This window comes from Echinops telfairi, unplaced genomic scaffold (assembly GCF_000313985.2).
Source record: "Echinops telfairi isolate 266 unplaced genomic scaffold, ASM31398v2 ScPeMD7_18;HRSCAF=68, whole genome shotgun sequence".
NCBI classification, from domain to species: Eukaryota; Metazoa; Chordata; class Mammalia; order Afrosoricida; family Tenrecidae; genus Echinops; species Echinops telfairi.
Window position 1 is genome coordinate 69,491,324 of NW_022103915.1, and position 24,157 is coordinate 69,515,480.

Genomic DNA, 24,157 nt, shown 5'->3' on the forward strand with positions numbered 1-24,157 from the left:
TCAGGGAGGATCAATCCCTGGAGAAGGGGATCCAGCTTGCTAAAGGGGAGAGGAAGTGAAAAAGAAGAAAACCTTAAGGGGCTGGATGGACACAGTGGGTGTAACAGGGGCTGCAACATCGCAACTGGGAGGGTGGCCCTGGACGGACAGTATTGGGCCCTGCTGCACACAGGCTCACTAGGAGCCTAAACCAAGTCAATGGCATCCACAATACTTGATTTTAAAATCATATATTTCTAGATTACAATTATATTTCTATAGCTACAAGTAATATATTTCTAGATGCTGTGGGCTGAGTCATAGTACTGGACTAGAAAAATGTTCATCAACTTCAAGCTTGTTAGAAATGCACAGTCTTAAACCCCCATCCAAACCATTGTACCAGAATCTGTGTCTTTTCAATGATCCCTAAGTGTGTACCCATTAAAGTTTGAAAAGGACTTATTTCTAGGGCATAGTTTTATAAGCTTAATAGCCTGCATTGCTGGTTAGGAATGTGACTCTAGGGCTCCACCTCTGAGTACATCACTGAAGATGGAGGGTCCTGGGTACCCTCAGAAGCAGAGCAAACAGACAAGTACTCCTGTGAGCCGTTGGATGGTCTTACGATGGTGCTTTACAGACACCCCGAGGCAGATAAGTGCTCCACAGAAAGCCCTACCTCAGACCCACAGCAGTCTTCAAGCTAGTAAATGCTTTCACACAATTCCTGTGTTTAAAGTAAGCTGGCACCCATGCCTGTCAATCTAAGATTTCTTTTCTAAAATTCCATCGACACTAACCCACACTTCCCAGGGCACTGCTAGCTGGCTGCTTTGCCCCTGCCTTACCTAACTGGTCACCTGTTTTGTTTCTTCCAGAAGTCGTCGGGCTACCCACGACACTGAGCCAAGTGTGCCAACCCCAGTCACCAGTTCCTGCATCACCCCAACCTCATCCATCGTGGGTCCCTAAGTTGACAGCTCTCCCAAAGAGTAGGAAGGGTGTGGACCCAAAAGCCACAGGTCATATCTCTTTGGTCAGCAGGAAGCAGCCAGAGACATCGTTGCCCAATATCTCAAAGATTTGGGTCCATACTCCTTCAGTGGGGAAATGTTAGGTAGCTAGATTTAAGGACAGGGGGTTGTCCCTCCCATACCTGCACAGGTCCCCTAGAGGAGGTTGGGAAGAAATCAGGTGACCATTAAATACCCATGAAGACCCCCACACTGAGCATTCTCAAATTCAAGGCCCCAGCCAGGTGGGAGGTACACCTGCGTGGCCCAAACTAGGCCCAGGCCCATGACATCACCCAGGTGGGCTTAACGCAGCCAATGGGGTCATCAAATACCTTCAACCACGCTTCCCCCAGTCAGGGGGTGGGCTAGAATAAAGGCAGGAAGCAAGCAGTGGGACTTCCTCTTACACTCTTACCCTGTCCTGGTCAGAGGCGGGTCAGAGGGTGGCAACCACACATGCCACCACCTGGGCGTGTCCCAGGGCCCGCCCGGGGCCTGCTTTGGGGCCCACATGCTCATTCTCAGGCTTACTTGAGGTCCACAGACTCTCCCTTATCCCTTCTCGATTCTCGATCACTGGTCCCCACTCATGCCACAGCCTCTTCTGACCCCCATTCCACACGCGGGGTGCTCTTTTCCACCTGGTTGTTCGATTGTGAATTGTGAACTTCCGTAAGGCCTTTGCGTGGCTTGCCATGATTTCCGGGGATACTGGGTACCCTTTGAGACTGTAAAGCGTGCACCTTGTCCTGTCCTTCATAAAAACCCACTTGAATTATTTTAAAAAAGAAAAAAGGAGCTGCCAATAAAACATAGTAAGGAATAGCAACAGGGCTATTAAGCAATAAGGCAATGAGGTTTTTAAGCAGAAAACAAAAGTATACGATTTCTGAAACTAACTTTTAAAGCTGATACTAAAGGCACAGAGAAGGTAAGAGGAGTCACACAAGAAAGAAGAGTAAGGACATCAACAACAGAAGTGTGACGAAGTGGCGGGCAGGATGCAAGTGTCCGGAAAGTGGTCTACGTGTTTCTTGGTGACTCTTCTCTGGGGCGGGCAGCCACTACCATAACACGAAAGGTTTAGAAAAGCCCCAGGGTAATACACACGGCTCAGTAATGTTTCTGAATAGGCAACTACCACCTAATACCGCACTTTAAATATGTATGTTCCTAATATCAATACAAAGGCCGTACTAGTTTCAAAAGTGTACATACAATTTCAGAGACATTTCCATATGCTTGGCTCGGGCAATTGCTTCATCTCTCTCTTCATTGGCTAATTGCAGTCTCGACATGATTGCTTCATCACGTAACTTCTGTGCAAAGTATACTTCTTCAACCAGAGCTACCAAAACATACAAGCCATAATTAATTAGAAAAACAATGGGGAAATATGCACATTTAACATGAATAATTCTGTTAGATTTAGGCATGTGTGTTTATCTAATGGTATGGTTTCAAAGGTCATGTCAATTAAAAGCTTCAGACAACATTATTTTTTAAAGCTACTATAAAATTGAGATACCACTGAACCTAATTAAAGACTAATCATAACAAATGCCATCTAATAGCAATCAATGTGCAGTGGTAGGTCAAAGGAGACTCTCCTATGTGCCGACGATCACCGCTGACGTTAGCTGCTGCTGAGCTGGTACACAACTCACGGCAATCACATGCTACACAGCAGAGCTGCTCCAGAGGGTTGCATGACTGCCATCATTATGGAAATAGTGTGCCAGGTCACCGGGTGGATTCAAACCACCAACCTGTAGGCCAGTTAGCAGATGGTTGCAAACTTCTGGTTCCATCTCAGGATCTTGGTGATATGCACCGCCATCAAGTTGATTATGACTCATAGCAACCCTCTATAAATCTTTCACAGTGTGGCTGGTGGGTTTGAACTGGCAACCTTAGCGTTAGCAGTCTAATAAGAAGAGTGTGTATTTTTACAACCATCAGAAGAGCAATTTGGCAGTAGCTGACAAAAAACAGATGGACTCAACCTAGTAATTGTTCTCTTTGGTGGAGTAGTGGTGATGAATTGGGCTAACGTCAAGGTCAACAATTTGAAACCACCAGCCACCTATGAGGTTTTCCACTCCCAAAAAAAATTACAGTTTCAGAAATTCACAGGGACAGTTCTGCAGTCACGATGAGTCAAAACTGCATCCAGAACAGTGAGGTGTTTTTTTTTAATGTAACCTGGTAAACTGCTTGACCATGTGTGCAGGAAATGTATAGCAATGCTTGCTGCAGCATTGTTTGCATATCAAAAATGTGTAAGTAACTCCAATGTCCATTAACATCACCAAGAATAAATAAATCCCCAAATATTTATAATGGATTGTTATCCAGGCATTGAAATTAATAAACGTTGACTAAAATAAAAGTTGTAAAGCAAACCATTTCTATATACTATTTACTGATAGGTATAGTTAGTAGAACTATGAAACACTCACAGAGAAGCCACGAAGAGTAGATTCAGAATAGCAGTTACCTCTGCGGGTCGGGGAGGCGGAGGAAAAGGAATGGCTCAGAGAGGAGAAGACAAGCACCCAGCTGTGCTCCCCTCTTCAGACCTGTCGTCCATTCATACCGAGTTACTGGAGACAGTGACCACTGCAGTCCCTTACAGTTGGTAGGAAAGCAACTAACATATCAATTATATCTTTCCATACTAGAGTATAAAATATAACCTGCTGGTGGACATGTAAGCTGATGCAGTCATATTGGAAAACCATTTGGCAGATTCTTACAAAGTTAAACAAAGATCTGCCATATCAATGAGTTGCCGTACTTGTTATCTATTCCTAGAAAATTGAAAGCATATGACCACACAAGGACATAAGCAAAAACCCAAGCCCTGGTGGTACTGGCAGGAAAATGCTGGGACTGCTGACCACAGGGTCTGCATTTCAAAACCACCACAGGAGAAAAATGAGGCAGCCTGCTCCTGCCAAGATTTACAGCCTTGGACACCCTAAATAGGGCTGTGAGGAGTCAGAATCGACTTGATGGAAGTGTAGGGTTAGCAGATTTACACTAGAAGCTAGAGACAATTCAAATTTCCAGCAACAGGTGAACGGTTAAGCAAACTATTTCTGTGACAAGGAACAACTGCATATCCTCGTGCGTAAAATTGAATGTCTTTGGCAGTTTAATCCCAAACCCAACCCACTACCATCAAGTCCATTTCAACGCATAGTGCCCTTATACAGTGGTTCCAAGATTGTCAATCTTCACAGAGGCCGACTGCCTCATCTTTCTCCCCAGGCGCCACTGGCGGGTTTGGGCTTCCAGTGGGTTGGAACCAAGGACCTTTTAGTTAGGGCCTCCGCATTTAACTTACTATAACACCAGGCCTCCTTTTGACAATTTAGGTGACTTTAATGAAGGCAATGTTTCTGTTACGAATAAAGGCCCAGCAATCTACCACCAAAAGTAACTAATGAAAGCCCTGTGGATCACATCGGTTTCATCCACAAGAGCAAGACGGTTGCCCTAAGAAGATAAACACTGACTTTGTAAAGTCTCTGGGCTGATGTTTGGGTCAAGTCATGGCTTTGAAACTTGTAGGCAGACATCAGTGACATTTGGGAAATACATCTTTCATTGTTTCTACTAAGTGGAAATGGCACAGGACCATGAAACATTTCATTACGTCATATATAGAGTCGCTAAAATATGGGGCTGACATAATGGCAGCTAACAATTTGGCTAGATAACCTGAAATAGAGTATGTTCCTTTTAGAATTACGAAAGTTTTAATTCTAATAAGTACATATTTTAACTACACTGGAAAAAGACAGAGAGAGAGACTATTCCTTGTTATGAACATATATTTCAGTGGAATTTGTATTTCTCAACTCCGCCGCACAATTTTTTATCTTTTTTTTGTAATGTTATTACTCCTATTTGGCTGTAGAGTTATATTATTCTTATATCTTACATCAATTCATCATAATTATTTGAAAGAAACTTCTGAGAAGAATGAAGTACACAATAATGAGTTTGATTTGCTCTGGTTGTTTCTCTACAATCTCTCCTTGGGAAGCAATGCCATAAAAGCTTAGAGAAAGTAGCAGAACATAATGGGAAGAACATGGGCTTGGGGCCACATCAAGGTGTTTGGCAGCCTTGAATTTTTAAATGTCTTACATGATTTTAGTCGCAGTTCAGGTGGATAGAATGTATATAAGACTTTAAGGAATATTATTTTAGAATATACACATATTCCTTGGCCAAATAAATAAAACAGAATCCTCAGTAAATGTTAGCTCTACTCCACCTCTATAATCACCACCATCAACACATAAACACACAATTCAACTTTCTTTCTAAACACATTAAAATATGATTTTGATAAATCCTGGCTATTTGTTGAAAAGAAAAGAATTCGGTTCAAAAAATTTTTTTTTTTCGTTTTCCATTGTTATGCAACAATTATAGAGGAATTCAAAGAAAACTTTTTTCAGATCTGTTCCACATATGACTTATATAATGATTCAATAATTCATATACAATATCATGATTTCTAGGATGGTTTTTAATTTGTACATATTAAATATTTCTAATTTATAAGCTAAGTAGAATGGAGAGAATTAAATATAAATAGTGATCTAAGTACAGATTAATATGTTTATTATATTACCCTAAACTATTCTGGTATATTGAAAGATTAAAATACTAATCACTAAACTTTAAATGCCAATAAGCTTTCTATCACTTCTGTACAGTGTGATGAGGTCTTTATAAAGTGACATTTAATATAAGCCATGCTCCATTTTACATACAATAGCACCTGATGAAAGAGGTAAGACTAGCAATATCGAGGGCTTTTAATAGTTATCGCTATGCTTAAAGGTAAATTATTTACACAGAGAGCTTATTTGGTTCTATGTAATCAAGAGAAAACATATTTTCCCTTACTAGTGCAATTTTAAAGCCAAAATTGTATATGTGTACTTAAACAAGATTACCTTCTGAGTCTTACAAGGTTAAATTTTAAAATGACAGGAAAATATGTATAATATAGTTATACATTTTAGAAATAATAAGTTTTCCAAAATTTAAGGTATTGCTAAATGACCATTTTGAACAAGTATTTGGTTATATGTAAATTTCTTCAGTTATGAAAATCTTGGGGTTTTTTTTGGAATTTAGTACTTTTAAAGGGTCAATATGCAACTCTCAAACATTTTAAATATAGAAAACTTAATTGTAAACACTGAGCTTTTTCTAGGTAGATGACTATTACAAAGTTCACTAGAAAATCAATATAGCATTTTAGTTGGAATTTGCTCATTAAACACCCACAGCTCTAATGCAAATTATGATGGAATGAATAAAGCAAATACGCATGCTTCTTTCTTTTTATTAAATGTAAAATCTACTGTTAATTGCATCTCGTATGTCATACAAACTTTTCTCCTTAACTATTAAATAGAAGCTTTAACTAAAGTCATTAGAGATTCTCTTTCTTTGACTTGAATAAATTTCAATATTTGTTCAGTAAAGGTTCACAGCAGTTAAATTACATTAACAAATATTATTAGCTACTGTGTAAGCCAACCAAGTAAAATACTGATATTGTAGGTAAAACAAATCATTGGGTGTTTACAATAATATTTGGATATCTCCATTTTTAAACATGGTTATCAAATACCCTATAATTCTTAGTCAAATGAGAAAGATTCAAAGAGGATCATCCCCACTCCCCACCAAATACTCAAATTTGTTTAGTAAGCTAATTGTTTTCTAATATGGGCAAGGGTAAATATGAAGAAGCTGAACCATACTAAGTATGAGTTTACTGAGTCAAAGCAGAGTACATATTTTCTTAGTAGAACCCAAATCTATTGACAAATCCATATTCTACACTTTTCAAACTACTTTTAAAATATACTAGAAATGAGACAGCACATTAGAAATCATTCTAGTTTAAATAGATCATGAGTCTCTAAATAATATAATTTGGAGAGTAGACATTTTTCAGACAAGTGAATCTATTAACATCCCTAAAAACAGTTATATAAATTGAAAAGGTTGAATTTTATAAAGGGGGAAAACATAAACTTAATCACTGAATATGACTAATGATTAAAAATTCTAACAAATTCTGGCAAGGGGAGATTAAAAACCAAACCAAGATCACTACCACTGAGTCACTTCTCATGCATGGTGACTTTACAGGATAGAGTAGAGGTAGGCCTGTGGATTTACAAGACTGTCCATCTTTATAGTAGTAGAAAGCCTCATCATTCTTCCATGGAACAGCTGGGGTTTTGAACTGCTGACCTGGCAGTTTGTCCAATGCTTAGCTCACTATGCCACAACAGTTCTTCGTGGGGAGACTAGAGCTCATATATACTGCTGGTTGGACTGTAAAACAGCATAATCATCAACATAGCACTTTCTTAAAAAGCTAGAAATATTACACAATCCAGTAAGTTGTAGATTCTAGACAAATAAGAGTTGTGACATGGATAATCCTTTCAGCATTGTTCACAAAATTGGCAATATTGTGAATATTTGGAAACAAGTCATCAGCAGATGGTTAGATAAACAAATTGTAGTAGATGTATAAAATGGAATATTATACAATGATAAAAAATAATGAATCACTGAAATATTTCACCACATGGATGAATCTGGAGAACATTTTCCTGAGTAAAATAAATTAATCAAAAGGGGTCAAATATTTTATGAGACCACTATTATAAAAACCCAAGAACAGAGTTATACATAAAAGGAATTGTTCTTTGGCGATCCACAGGGATGGGAGCAGAGAGAAGGATAACAACTAACTAGATAATAATCCCTGAAACAATAAAAACTAAATCCCTGCCAAGGAGTTGATTCCAACTCATAGTGACCCTGTCATTATAGGATTCCCAAGACTGTAAACTTCTATGGGCGCTTCATCTTTCTCTCCTGGTGCAGCTGGTGGGTTTAAACCATTGATTTTGTGGTTATCAGCTCAAAGCCTAACCTTCCTCAGCACTGGGGAGGCCTGTTCATTCGGGTAAAGAGAAAGGCAATACATAATATGAGTGAAGTTGACACAATATGACCAAGGGAAAGAAGACACAGTGGTAGACAAGAATAAAGGGTGATTGAGGTAAAGTCTTATAACCACAGTAATAAGAAGCAATAATTTGTGAATGAATACAAAAATAGATTTGCATGTTATATGGAGGTGGGAGGTTATAGGGGCACACACCTTCATGTATATAGAGGTATGGTTGTGGTTATTTCAATATACATATTTGTAAGTGCTGCATGTACATCCATATATACATAGATGGCACAGTTATGGAACTTCTTAGAAATACCCATTCACTTAGATTGAGCTACTGGGCTTGAAGGTTAAGAACCATGGTATCAGGGGACCTACAGATCCATTGGTAACACAGTTTGTAGAGATAATCTTCCACATGCTAGTTTGGTGAGTTACATCTGGGATCGTAAGAACTTGTGATCAGTCATCTAAAATGCAATGTGTTTCTTCCTGTCTGGAATAAAGGAGCTTGAAGAAAATGGAAGGTTCAAGGAAACAATTAATCCTGAGGACTAATGGCTCACAGGAAGCACAGACTCTTCTAATCTGAAGCAAGAACTAGATGGTACTCAGCTGCCATGACCTCTCAGTTTCATTAGGCATGCATACGACAGTGGTTCTCAACCTGTGGGTCACGACCCCTTTGGGGGTTGAATGACCCTTTCACAGGGCTCGCCTAAGACCATCAGAAAACATATATTTCTGATGGTCTTAGGAACTGAGACACGGCTCCTCTGTCCCTCTCCAGGTGGGTCTGCCCACATGCAGATATGCCCACATACGAGTACCAGGCATGACGCCTGTTACCCATGCTACATCATGCTTCAAGACAAAAATTCATTTATTTGTAATTATAATATTTCACAACATATAATTACATACTGTTTTTGCGATTAATCACTATGCTTTAAATATGTTGAATTTGTAACAATGAAAATACATCCTGCCTATCAGATATTTACATTATGATTCATATCAGTAGCAAAATTACAGTTATGAGGTAGCAATGAAAGTAATGTTATGGTTGGGGGTCACCACCACATGAGGCAGTGTATGAAAGGGTCACGGCATCAGGAAGGTTGAGAACCACTGCCATAGAAGGTCCTGGTAAAAGTGAGTCAAAACTGTAAAATGAAATTCAAATCATAAAGAAGACCAGACTTACTGATCTGAGAGAGATTACAAGATCTCTTGAGATTACTTCCCGAATACAGCCATCCAACTTGGAGCTGAAGCTACTTCCAGATACCATTTTTCAGCCCAATAATAAACAATACCCAAGGAAAAAAGGGAAATATCTTCCCAAAAGCAAAGATGAAAGGGTAAAGAGGTCCTGGGCAAGTGGAGAAAGAGAAATGAAGAACCCAGAGTGGGAATGGGGACACCTCCCAGGGATCACACCAGTGTCAGAATAATTTGCATTTGAACTAGTGGATAGAAAGCTAATTTGCTATGGAAATTTTTACCTAAAGCACAATAAAATGTTTATATATACATATAAATAAATGGATATATTACAACTTAGTGCCCTCAATTATGCCAATCCAGTTCTGTATATTTTTCATAATTATGAATTGAGAAAAAAACATATTTTTGAACATAATTTTCATATTATGAAGAAAAACTTTGAACTCACTAACATGAAAAATATTTTACCCTAGACTTCACAATTAAAGATGTTAGCATAGAAAAAATAATCTAAGCTGTGTACATAACATGGATAAGTTTTCAAAGATAGCCCATCCTTTGCTATATAGGAAACAATCTCAGCTCCAATGAGCATCTACATGTATTGCCTGACATAGGAACTAACCAATTCTGGGTATTTATAATGTTGTTAAATGGATTACTTGAAAATATTATAGTATGACAGGGTTTCCTGAAACCACCGTGTAGGTATTTCAGAATTACATGCACTAGTCTTTTTTTTAAATGTTCTTAAAATTGTATATTTTAACACAGGTGGTAAATAGCCTGTAGAAACGAAAACTCTCATTGAGTCAACTCCGACTCATAACAACACTAGAGGGCCGAGGAGAACTGAGCCTGTGAGTATCCGACACTGTGACTTTTCAAGGGAGTAGAAAGCCTGGTCTTTCTCTCTTGTAGTGGCTGGTGGTTTCAAACTGCTGATCTTGTGTTATCAGCCCAAAGCATAACCAATTCACCACCAGGGTTCACCAAACACCTTCCAAGTAATTTTATGCTTCTGCTTTTGGAGTCACAATGTCAGGTTCAGCTTATTATTCCAAAAGTTTTGTTATACATCATACGATGCTCTTTGTAAAATTGGATTTGAACATTATGATTTTATACAAATATTTTATAACTTTTCATGATTAAAAAGTAAAATTAATGCATTGTAAGAATTTGAAGATGAAAATATTTCATGTTTTAATGCTTCCTGTATTTTAAAAATACATAGCATATTCTTCCTAAAATATAAAACATAATTTTATCACTTGAATATACCATATTTAAATCAACTAATATTATCCTACTTTTAGATTTTACACTACTCCAAATGCATACAATATAAATCACACTGTAATGAGCATGTTAGTACAGTAATTAAATATGCATTTAATGTATTTGATATGTATAAATATGTATTTAATTACTTTGGAAACTTCCTAGAAATATGACTATTACATTAAAAAGTCAGCTGTCAAACTCAGTTCTGTGAAAGTGCTAGTTATTAATCTATACTCACCAACACTACTGGAATTGTTAATGATTAGGCAATTAAACAAAATACTAATTTTGAATTTTAGAAGTATAAAAGAAAAATGTTTTTATAAGATTCAATTATTTTATACACATTTTATAGCAGATAATTCTAAGGACATTTTCTAAAAATCCATTCTATATTTACAGTCAGATACTTAACTGTAAAATAAATTCTGGGTACATTAAGTATCATTTTATGTATTTTTTAAATACAAGGGTAATAGTTGACTTATTTACTACACAGAATGCTTGAATTAAAATGTAAAATATACCAATATGAAAAAATTATGAACTATAACTGCTACATAAAATTTTCCAAGATTATTTTGTATTCAGAGTCAAATACTTTTAAAGTTAGTAAAATTATTTTCTGGAAAGTTTTATTTTTGCTTAAATATCAATCATATTGTATACTCTCAAATATCTATTATCATGTTAAAGTTCATAGTAAACTACTCATAAAATAGCTTCTAATTTTTGGTAGTTATTATGCATAATGGTTTCTCTGACCAAGGAGATGAGGGAAACTTTTATGAAGGGAGGCTACAAAATTAGACACACTCTACTCTCAGGCATGATTTGACCTGGCACCTGCCATAATTAATCTTGATTTATTATTTATAGGACTCTCCAGCTAAAGATGGTGACTTAATTAAAGATGATAATTAATACTTATCAACAAGTTTACTTTCATAGGAAGAGTCCTTTTGCTTTTCTCTGAAATCACAGGCCATTTTCTTGAAGCCTTTTTTCCTTTCAAATTAAAAATGTGTGTGTGTAGTAAATGCTCCATTATAAATTAATGCATTTAAAGTCTTCAGGTACTGAACTAAAAATGCTTTCATTCATTTTGATTAATTCTCACTGTATTATGCGTACTGTTACTTAGACGTACTATTCTTTATTTATCTGTTAAAGAGAATTCCCTCACCCTTGTTCTCTGTAGAGGTCACTGTCACCTGAGACATTGTGAACATTCCCTACAATAGACCAATGTAAACATTTTCTACAACTTTGATTTTCTTCACATTAATTCTTGGGAGTATTGTGTTACATTTGTTATCGTGGCAGATTACAAATCTATATACAGTCTTTCAATTTTATCCCAAATAGAAAAATTTAAGTTATAAATTTCAGACACTACACTTTTGAAATCCTTTGTCCACACTGCACTTTTGAAATCCTTTGTCCAATCATCCTTAAACACTTCCCCCCTCACCAAAAGGCAACAAATACTCTTTGCAACAAAAAGAGGTTGGGAATATTTTTAAAATTTTATTTACAAAATATTAGCCTAAATTTGCATGCAAAGGAAAGGATCTTTGTTTAATGAGAAAAAAATGTAAATGCTTACACCATCGGTAAAATAAGCTTAGCAAATTAATTATGTAAATGTTAGATTGTTAAAATTATTGTTAAAATATAGTTAGAGATAGGTGTGTAGGTAGCCTGGTAGGCAGATTTATAAAAACACAGACTTAGGAACTAAAGGAGTTCTTTTGGCTAAAACCCAATATTGGCCTTATTTTCGTTTAATTGGAAGAGGATCTCAAATTCATCTTCTTCATGAGATATCAGGAACCTGGATTTCTCTTTGTACCAAAGGTTAATAAGAAATGTGTCTGCAAAAGTCAAACAGCATTAAATACCAAAAACTGATTATTATTCTACAGGAGTTGTGCTGTCATTCATAATCTCTCCATGCTCCGGCCTTCCGCAGCTAATCTTTAATGGATGACATGCACGAGAGGAAAAGAACTGACTGAAAGCACCGGCGCCAAAGTGAGCTTCTAAGAAATCAAAAAGTAAGGCTTTTAAGGAAACATAAATATTTTAAATACCATAAAAATAACTGATAAGAAATAAATGCTCATATAAAATTTAAACATCATCTGCATACTGGAAATGTAAAAGAACAGTAAAAATGAAAGAGAATTACCTTAAACATGAGATAATTTCCACTGAGACTAGGAAAAATAAAAGGTTTAACTGAACAACTTATATTTAAAAGTTATAACCAAATCACAGATCTGAGAGGAAATTAATGGAACCAAATTAGGTCACACAATATTATATCTTATTTCAAAAATCAACTTAATTAAAACAATTACTGAGATGCTTGTGGTTTAAACACTTCATTTAGGTGATAAGATATACATCCCTAAATGACAAAGATTCAAGGTTTCTGTCTTGCTTAAAATAAATTAGTATTTTAAGGTCATATATACTAAAAATTATCAAATACTTACTCTGTTGTGTATTATAATGGGCTAAAAAACAGTAAATTGACCTGAAAAAAATCTATAGAAATAACATTTTCCCAATGTTAACAGAAAGTCCACTGAGCATTTCAACTTTTTCTAAGACTAAATAAAACACACTTATACTTTTTTCCCTTCATTTTCTATAAAGATACAAGAAATCGTTTTTATATTTTCAAGCTTTCTAAAATACAAGAAAAATACTAACATGATCAAATCTACTAATAAGATCAAATTAATTAACAAAAATGTTTCCTAAATGAATTTTTTAAAAAGACATATACTCTCTATGAAATAAATCCAATTATAAATAAGTATACCTAAAAATCTATTTGGAACACACTAAGCATGTCCCCTATCTGATCCCGAAGCCCGAGAAAACAATACGGTGACACCATCATCAGTTTTTTAACATCATACGAAGTAGTTTTTGAAGGCCTCCTAAAGGTTACACATGATCTCATTTAAACGTCACAGTGCAACACAAAGGAAGTTTCAACCAATCCTTAGTGAGGCTCTCATAGGGGTGAAAAGATTAGAATACAGATCTCAATCCAAATCTGAGTGTTAACTGTTAACTACAACATTACACCACGTGGGGCATTTGGCTTCCATGCTGTTGCTGTTGTTAGGTGCCATCGAGTCAGTTAGATCCAGAGAGACTCTATGTACAACAGCGCTGCCTGGTCCTACACCGTCCTCACAATCGCTCCTGTGCAGCCACTGTGCCAAGCCCTCTCATGGAGGGCCTTCCTCTTTTTCGCTGCCCCTCCACTTTAGCAAGCATGAAGTCTTTCTGTGAAGCCTTGCCACCTTTGCCTCTAAAGAACACTCTGGCCATACTTCATCCAAGACAGATTTGTTTGTCCTTTTAGCAGTCCGTGGTACTTTCAATATTCTTCTCCTGCATCACGGTGCAGATGCATCGATTCTTCTGTGGTCTTCCTGATTCCATGTCCAAATTTCACATGGACCTAAGGAGAAGGTCATGGCTTGGGTCCCCTGATGGCGTAGGGGTTACACATTAGGTTGTGATCTCCAAGGCTTGAAGTTTGAAATCGCCAGCAGCTCATGGGGAGAATGATGGGGCTTTCTCCTCATGGAAAGAGTTACAGTCTCAGCAACTAACAGGGACAGTTCGACCCTGTCCTTGAAGCAACACTATGAATCAGTATTGACTTGATGGCAGTGAGTCAGCTTCCATAAAGAGATGGAAACCCGATTTCGGCATCGCCTCCGTGGCAGTGGGATTGCTTTGCTTTTCACGGCAGTCCTATGTCTTGGACTATCAATATGGGCTGGAATTGACTTAATGGCAATGGGTTCAGTTTGTTAATGTACTGTAGTATGCCAGTCTATGGTGGCTAAGAGCTACTGGCCACTCTGTGGGAGAGAGTTGAGGTCGCTTGCTCCTTTAAGCAATTTTAGTGTCAAAAATCCTAGACAGAGTTGTTAACAGTCTGAATGGACTCAAGGGCAGTGGCTTGCTTTTTGTGCGTTTAACCAGTGTATGGTGCTTGCCGGACATGAAGAGGACTTGAAGCACTTGGGGGTGATGGATTGCAGCCTTCAGCATGGAACACAACTCAAAGTAAAGAAGACCAAAATCTTCACACCTGGACCAATGGGTAGCATCATGATAATTGGAGGAAAGATTGAAGTTGCTAAGGATTTTGTCTTGCTAGAATCCACAATCAACGCTCATGGAAGCAGCAGTCGAGTTCAAAAGATGCATTGCACTGAATAAATCTGCTGCAAAAGACCTCTTTAACCTGTTGCAAAGCAAGGATGTGACTTTGAGGACTAAGGGGTGCCTGATCGAAGCCAGGGTATTCTCAAAGACTTCATAGGCATGTGAAAGTTGCACACTGAACATGAAAGCAGAAGAGTGGATTCATTGAAATCGTAGTGCCAGCAAAGAAGACAAAGTATCTTGGACTGCCAAAAGAACAAACAAATCTGTCTTAGAAGAGAGACAGCCAGTATGCTCCTTAGAAGTAAAGATGGTATGACTTCACCTCAGGTACCTCAGGCATGTCGTCGGGAGAAACCAGTCCCTGGAGAAGGACATCATGCTTGGTAACGGAGAAGGGTAGTGTCAAGCAGGAGGCTCTTCACAAGACGGACTGTCACCGTGGCTGCAACAGAACAAGTGTGAGGAAGGGACAGGCCTGGACTGTGTTCCCTTCTGTTGTGTGGGGTCACTATGAGCAGGGGGCAATGTGACTGCACCTAAGGAAACCACAGGGTGTGGTATGACTGAGAAGTAGCTGCAGTCAAACACACACAAGCCCAAGTCTATCTTCTTAGCTGGTATCTGTTCCGTGATCAGCCCAGATGTACAGTAAATAATTCTTGGCTGATGTGAAAAGAACTTAGCATGATTCCTATAAATCATTAAATAGTAATTTTTTATGATGGTGATTATGACAATGACTATGATGTAAGATAAGGAGAAGGTAAAAGGGCCAACTGTCTGAAATTTTACCATGAGAGGGAAGACAACTGAGTTTCAAACTCCCAGTAAGATCACATTACAATGACAGTAGTAACATTATGCAAAGCCAACAGAGAAGTAAAGTAAACAGGCTTGAAGACTATTATAATAGTTTATATGAAGGTTACCACAGGTACACATTGAATTAAGCCTAAGTTTTTGAATATCATTTCCTTCATGTTAGATTCATATTTTAGCTAAAGGTATTACACAGAGATTTCCTCATGATCCAATCCTTTGTTTCATGTTTCAGTTTATTTTCTTTTTAAAATCTATTAGCCTTGAACCAGTAATTTTTCAAGGGAAACGAAATAAAAATATTTTCATGATTCCTAGCAAGACAATAATCAAAGGTTTAAGAATTCTGTAAGAGTAAAAATAATAAAAAAAAACATTAATTGTGGCAACAACTTAGTACCACTGTACTGCCCACTGCATGGAGTGGGTTCTGACTCATATCCTAGCCTAAATGTGATTTCTGAGACTAAATCTTTTGGGGAACAAATGGTTTAATCTGTCTCCATTGGTGGGTCTGAGCAAACCAATACGTAACAGGAAGCATCACCAGAGCTCTTCAGTTATATACTCAAAAAACCAAATGCACTGCCATCGCGTCACTGCTGACGCAGCACCCCCTGTGATCTTCCCAGACTGTAACTGTTCATGGGATAGGAAGCCCAGTGTCTTTCTCCCACAGAGCTTGCTGGTGGTTTCAAACTGCTGACCCAGGAGTAACCACTACGCCACTAGGGCTCCTTTTCAGTTATCTACAAGGTACTTATATATTAAGGAGGTTTAAAAAGTTCATAGAAAATGAGATGAAAAGACAATGGAATGTTCTACCAACTATTTGATGCCCCTCCATACACTAGCTCTCATCTTTAAAATACTTTTATAAATTAGCAAACTTTATATGCATTTTTGTTGTTGTTGCTATTAGATGCCATTAAGTCAGTCTGACTCATAGCAGCCCTATATATAAAACACAAAAACACTGCCCCGTCCTGTGCCATTTTCACCATTTTTATTATATTTGAGCCCATTGTTACATGGGGGGGGGGAATAGGCTTGGAGACCCTAATTTACTCAAAGGTACCCAATCAAAGTTAGTATCAAAGAGGTTATTAGAACTTGAGTCAATTTTCCTCCAAGGTTATTGGGCTACTACAGCTTCAAACTACCTCTCTGAGAATTGGTTACCTTCTGTTTTATTTGGTTTTTATTATTATATATGTATAGTTACATAATGCACATAAACATTAAAAAATAAGGAAGAGAGATATTGAAAGGCACCATCACCACCACCACCACCACCAAATGTTATGGCTAAAATGGCAAGACTTTCTCAGGACCATCAGATAGATTTCACAGACTTTGGTTGATAAGGTCTTTGTACTTCCAACCTGTCACAGAAATGATATTAAGATTAAATCCATTAGCAACAAGTTGATTTGATTCACGGCAGCCCCGTGTGTCAAAGTAGAACTAGATTCCACCGGGGTTTCAATGGTTGTGATCTTTTAGTAGGGTGGCAGATCTGTCTTTCGTGGCTCCTCTGGGTGGATCCATTAGGAGCTGAACTCTAAATCATTTGCACTACCTAGGAGTTCCAATATACAGATTGTTGTTGCTGGGTGCCTGAGTTGATCCCTACTCAGTCATCCCCTGTGACAGCATCCCATTGGGTTTTCTTTATGGAAGTGATTGGCAGTTCTTTGTGTTTCAGAGCTGCGGGTGGGTTCAAAGAGCCAATCTATTGGTTATGCAAGGTTTAACCCTTGAACCACTGGGGCTCCTATTATTAAGATTAGAGGGGAGAAAATTACTGAAACAAAAACAAGACCACATCTTTGAGTAGTTTTCTTTTTCTACTTCTAAATGTAATCCATGCTCTTTAAACAAAGTACTTTTGAGAAAGGTAGAATATTGTTCAGTAAGATACGAATAAAACAAAACAAAACAAAAGAGCTCAAGCCAATATGATTAAGTTAATGTCAATTCATGGCACCCACAGTTGTGCAGAGTAGAACTACAATCCATAGTTTTCAAAGCTGTTATCTCTTTTGGAAGATCACCAGGACATTCTTCTGCAGCACCACTAGATGGGCTGGAATTAACAATCTTAGTTATTTTCAGAGTACTTAATTGTTAGCACCACTAGGGGACTCCAAAGATATTAATATCTCCATTTCTTTTAAGACCATTAAGTTCTGCTTCTTATTTTAATATATGCTTTTCAAGACAATGTTATATTCTTCAGAAATACCTTTTAATTATCATGTCTCTTATCTCAGAAGTACTGATTTATTTAACTGTGGTGGCAAAGTAGTTCAGCGCTCAGCTAACAGAAAGGCTGGTGATTTGAGACGCCTCCCAATATGCAGGACAATGGTGGTTATATATTAGATGACTTTTAGTTATCTTGTTATTATAAGAAATATTTTATAATAAATATTTAATATTCTATATAAATGTTTTCTACTTTCTTATACAGCTCGGGTTTTTTTTAAGTTACTAACTTTTAAAACTAGGTTTAGAACACTATAAAGACATACTAAACATACTCAATCTTTCAAATATTTAGCCTTGACTGCACTCTTACTGGAGCCTTAGTTGGCATACTGGGTTACACATTGGGCTGCTAACCACAAGGTCAGCAGTTCAAACTCACACTAGCCAACGTTCAGCAGAAAGATGGGGCTACCGGCTCCTGTAAAATGTATACAGCTTCTAAAACCCTACAGAGCAGTTCTACTCTGTCCTGTAGGCTCGCTCTGAATTGGAATTGAGTTTGGCCTACTTTTGGTTTTAAAATGATTATTTCATCATTAATGAGAAATAGTTTAAGAACAAAAATTTAAAACAATCCATTTACATGGTTACACTTTATCTTGTATGTACGTCTGATTCAAATAGTTTAGTGACAGGGAATCCTTCAGTATAGGTCAATCAATAAATATCTGAAGAATGTTAAGCTATATTATAGAAAAGTTTCAGGAAAACAGTAAATACTAGCACTTAATCAGTACCCCCTCGAACATAAAATGAACTATGCAAATATATTAATTTATAATTTTCAGTAAATCTTGAATGACCAAATTATATTACATTACTCCTTTAAAGTATAAAGTTAAGTTACTATACAAACATGATAAAACAAATGTATTTCTTATGTTACCAATCTAGCAATTAGGATACTTGTATATAAATGGCTATAAAAAGACAAAAATCTTAAAAATTGTTCAAAATTTACATATGAATGGCTACTTTTAAACACACAGTTCACTTTCTTTAAAATATATAATTCTCCTAATAACCCACCTAAAAGAGAAGAAAACATGGTAGTTTAACATTAACAGAAAAGCAAACATGCTATTCAGATGGAGAATCATTATTTATGGTTATCTTGTAATGATGTTACTTGCCCTATTATCCATATATATATATATATATAATCATTTTATTGAGGGCTAGTACAACTCTTATCACAATCATTACATCCAGTCATTGTGTCAAGCACATTTGTACATTTGTTGCCATCATCATTCTCAAAACATTTTCTTTCTACTTGAGCCCTTGGAATCAGCTCCTTATTTTCCCCCTCCCTCCCCACTGCCCTCCCTCATGAACCCTTGATAATTTATAAATTATCATTATTACTGTCATGTGTTACACTGTCCAATGTCTCCCTTTATCCACTTTTCTGTTGTCTGTCCCCCAGGGAGGGGGTTATACGGAGATCCTTGTGATCGGTTCCCCCTTTCTATCCCACCTTCCCTCCACCCTCCCATATCACCACTCTCATCACTGGTCCTGAGGGGGTTCATCTGTCCTGGATTCCCCATAGGAATATTTTAAAAGGCAGGTTACAGGACTTAAATGAAATATCAGAATTCTTTTATATATGCAACCAAGCTAAATGGCTTATAAAGCATGATCAAAATGTGACTAGTCACAAAATACATTTCAACTGATATATTAAAATAAGTGCTCTCTAAAATGCCTCTAGCTACTAATGCCTCAGTAAATGAAATTTCTGTTATATCCTTAACATTCTAAAACAATGTGAGGAAGATAGTCAAAGTTACATATAGCGAGAGATCATAGGCTACTGAGAATCACCTGCTCTATCTGTAACATATCTCAGATATATTATAAAAATTTCTCCTTGAAAATAAATGAATAAAAATAGACTCTAAAATATATTTCAGGCACCCATTTATAATCTTAAATTTTAGCAGACTTCAGTTAAGCATCTTAGGGAAAATAAGATCATCATCCACATCATCAGATAAAACCTTAATTGCGCAAAACAGATTTTTGAATCAAATATAGGTTTCCATTGGCAAAGAATATATGACTGTCTTCATACAAAGGAGAGGTATTTCCTCTCCAGGAGCTAAAACAATAAGTGGTATTTGAACTGCTGGTTGAAAGGTAGAGGCACTGGTAATCATTATTTCCCCTTGTTTGTTCAGGCCCTTCCAACAAAACAAACAACCTTTTTGTGATTGGATTGACATGGTGTTAACAATGCATTTAATGCCCAAATCAGTCTGAATACAGGTAAAGCTCTCACTAATACCAGTACCAGGATGTTAACGCCACCTATTTTCAAAGCAGCCAAAAAGAGAGAGAGGGAGGGAGAGCAAGATCGCGTCCTCCTTTGGCAAATATGCTAGTACTCCCATCATATAACAACCTGTGTGTGACTCGTAGGGCCCGATGCTAATAGTCATCTTTTATACCTGCCGTCTTTTCAGCAATTTCAGCTTCTGCAGCTTTCTCTTGAAGTTCCAGCTTAAGCTTTAGTTTTCTCTGTTGCTTATCTTCTTTAGTCAGTTTTTCTTGAAGCTGAAAGATATTGAAGAAAATGGATCTTTATCTTGCAAATAACCTCCACAAATACAATTCATTCCAAAGAAAAACTGTTTCTTTCCTAAACTGTTATATCTTACTGCCTAAATACATAACTCCAAAATGAAAGGGGGGGGAAAGGTATCCTAAAGTTCTAAATATTTTATAACATCAACAGAGTTGATAAAGAAATTGCCCAGACATTTTATTTTCCTGTGTGTGTACAGGCAAATGAAATTAAGTGCAAATATGTGTGTGTGTGTGTGTATATACACACATATACATATATTTTATTAAATGTAACCACAACAAGATACCACACTCATTCTTTTGTTTTAAAGCAAAATCCTTAGGAGGGACAATTTCCAGTACAACAGTGGATAGCACAGCTTTACATCTTTCCTTTAGACATTTCAGTATTTTGAAACAAAGTTAATTCTGATAATAATCTTGCTATATAAATTTTTCTTTTATCATATCCCATTTTAATTGTCATTGGTATCTGACTCAAAATATATATGTAATAAGTAATTGCTAAATTAAGAAATCAAAAATACCTTATGTTCTTACACAGAAGCCATACAACTTTAACAAATATATATTTTTATTTCTCTCAAGGTTTCTGTCACTTAATTGTTTTCCATCAGATATCTCAACATTTCTAACATGCTTCCATTTGATTTGTTCAAGATTAAAATTCAAAAATCAGAAGCATAATCAGTTTCTTAAAATATAGTAGATGAACATTGAGGTAGTTATGTTCAAAGAAGTGTATGTAGAAAAGAGGCCAGAAAATAAGAAAAAATATGACATCACATTGAATTAGACAAAATGAAACAAAATAACACACAGTAAAGGGCATCTTGCTATTTTTAATTACATATTTTGAAGTGAAATGAAATGCGGGGCACAGATACTAATTTAAAAAGAAAAGAACCTAAGAAAGTAATGTGAAATCACTGCACTATTCTGAAGTAACTACATACAATAAAACTTGAGTGAATTTAATTTCCCCTCTTAGGTAACTACCACAGACTTATGTGAATAAAGTGATACTAGTGGCCAGAAAAGCAGGAACCCACGCGTAACCAATCCTTCAAGTGAACCACGTCAATGGACCAACTGGAAGTGACCAAACTACCCTGGAAAGTCTTAAAGTCTTACATAATAGAATTGAGTTATGATGAACAACAAAGCAAGTTCAGTTAAATCATATTATATAATCATTATCTTATACCTCTTCATTGCTTGCTCTGAGAACATCCAGTTCTTTAAGAAGAAATGTGATTGTTTTCTCTTTATTTAAGTCTGAAGTAATTTTACAAGGAATCATAGATTCACAATTCAAATCATCATCTCTATGTTCCTTAATGCTGTAATAGAAAAAAGCCTATTAAACAATATTAAACAAGTAAATAATATATACATGTCTATTACAAAATTTCTATAGAAAATATACTTCAAATGGGGGGGGGGAGAAATTTTATTTTCGCAATAAATATATAAAGATACCTACCTACTTATAATTTTTTCTTATTTTCACTGTTCAAATAATAGCAGTAAAAAGAATAAAGATCTAAATTCCACACAGAGACAGTGAACACTGCCTGGATGGAGTGAGCTACATTTGTGGAAAGCATCTAGAGATGCTATAGAGAGATTCATGGTTCAGTATGCTAAACAGAGAATTTGGGTTTCAATGGCTGTGGATATTAACTATTTATACCTCTAGCCAGGACCCTAGATGTTCCTTCTGAAAATCGGAACAATAATCAGGATTGTCATATTTTCATTATTAAATCCAAACATTAAAAATGAAAACCTATTCCTGTAGCATCTAAGGGTAAATTAAAACAAACAGAAAATTTGACATTATGTATGTTATCAGAGAACATAGCTTGTTAACAGGCAGTATAAGGGAAAGAAAAGAGGCTCTGTTTTGTTTGAAGGTATGCCATAGAACTTGCAGGTGTCGGTTAATCTCAAAGCTACTCAGAGGAAATGAAGCAGTGAGGCCCGCCCGAGCCAGTGCAGTTCCACCTACAAGGACCTTCTGTGACAGTTATGCCAAGGATCATGTACCTTGGCTTTAGCTCCAAATTACTTTTCATCTCTGATTATGAAGTGTTTATGCCTTCCCTATTCATCTGTCTCTACCTTACAATATATACTCCAATCGTAGTTCAGTAAAAACATAACTGACTCTAACTGCTGAGAGATGGGTACATAGTAATATATACTTCCGCACTTGGGTATTCATTATAAGCAGATGAAAAGAAGTGAATAATTTCAAGCAAGTAAAAGTAGTTGTTCCTACACCAAACTCTGTTAAAATGGTATTCTGTAAAGTATGCTATTGTCTATTATAATTGTACTAATTAATGATTAGAAATTATTTAAATCTAACACTCTTAAAGCATATAACTAATTAGCAAAGTTCTTAGTCCTATTAGTAAAAGCTCTAAGTGGCACAAACTCAAGTCCTTTCATGGGATAGGTAGTCAGGTGAATGGGTAGAAGTTGTGCAATGTTAAATGGTAGGGAAGGAAATAAGAGAGTACCAGGTCCTTCTAAGAGTAATTAAATTAATTTTAAATGAAAAATCAAAACAGATTTGGCTTAATTTGTTCTGTGGCTGCCAATTTTTAAACTCTGATGATTAATACCACATTTATATTAATTTCGAAGTAATTTGCACATCCCAAATTAAAGGTCACAGAAAATATTAAACAAGAAATGAATGAAAAACCCTCATGGCCTTCATTCAAACTCACTTTGTGCTCACTCACTCACTCACCTCTCTAAACTCATCAGCAACATATTGGAAACAGCAGACAACCCTGGAAGGTTCCTTCCACAAGTCTAGTAAGTTAATGACAGGTCAAATTTAACCACACCCAAGGAAACAAGTTGAGAACCAAAGGTAACACTCTCCCATTCTTACTTTCTAAATATAAGGCTGCTGGCACTCACGTGGGCTTTTCAGTAGCACAATACATTGTCTCATCATCTGAATGAGGACTGGTGGCCTGAAACTCTCTTGCTGCCTGTACTGGCAAGTTCGGGTCTTCATATGCGGCCTCATGAACTGATTCCGTGAATTTCTGAAGCATGCTTTCCACAGATTCCGTTGTCAGGTGATCATTTGGCTGTGTACTTTTATTTTGCCCATTGGTCTCTAGTTCAAAATGAGTAGGGGCTATGACTGTATTTGAGAAGAAAATAAAGATATATTAAACCATTGCTACATAGTAAACTACTCCACCCAATACATAGTTTGTGTAAGTAAATGCTCCGATAGCTTTAAACATGTACTTCCTCTTCCAGCTTGACAAGGATACTACCAATTCCAGTCAGGAATCATTGAGGACAGTGGTTCACTAACTGAATTTAAAGTTTTAAATAATCCTACTGCCCAAACCACACCAACTTTATTAAATAAAAATCTCTGAGTGGGATCCAGCCAATATTTTTTAAATTCTCTGGATGATTCTAGTACAACCAAGGTTGAGAACCACAGATTTAAAGAAGTGGCTTGTTGGATTTGTTTCCCCCTCACCCCACCACCCACGCACACCTAGATTACTCCTCTTTTCTCAGAATAAAATACAATATATTAATGATTGTAGTGGTGATAAATGTGCCTGGGGTTAGAATTCCAGCTTTGCCAAGTTTCATTAGCTTGGGCAAGTTACTTAACCTATTTATGCCTTTGCTTCTTATTTGGAATATGGGAATATAATTAACACAT

The 24,157-nt window shown here is 36.6% G+C and overlaps 1 protein-coding gene across 3 annotated transcripts in view; it reads right to left on the bottom strand.

Moving 5' to 3' along the window:
- The window catches only part of MIPOL1 (mirror-image polydactyly 1), a 391,526-nt gene that overhangs the window by 279,889 nt on the left and 87,480 nt on the right, over positions 1–24,157 (bottom strand). For all 3 annotated transcript variants that reach the window (XM_045288123.1, XM_045288121.1, XM_045288122.1), the window contains exons 4-7: positions 23,380–23,611; positions 21,644–21,779; positions 20,298–20,403; positions 2,217–2,346 (exon numbers count right to left, since the gene is read on the bottom strand). In XM_045288123.1, the coding sequence (XP_045144058.1) occupies positions 2,217–2,346; positions 20,298–20,403; positions 21,644–21,779; positions 23,380–23,611 (604 nt within the window). The remainder of the gene's footprint in view (positions 1–2,216; positions 2,347–20,297; positions 20,404–21,643; positions 21,780–23,379; positions 23,612–24,157) is intronic.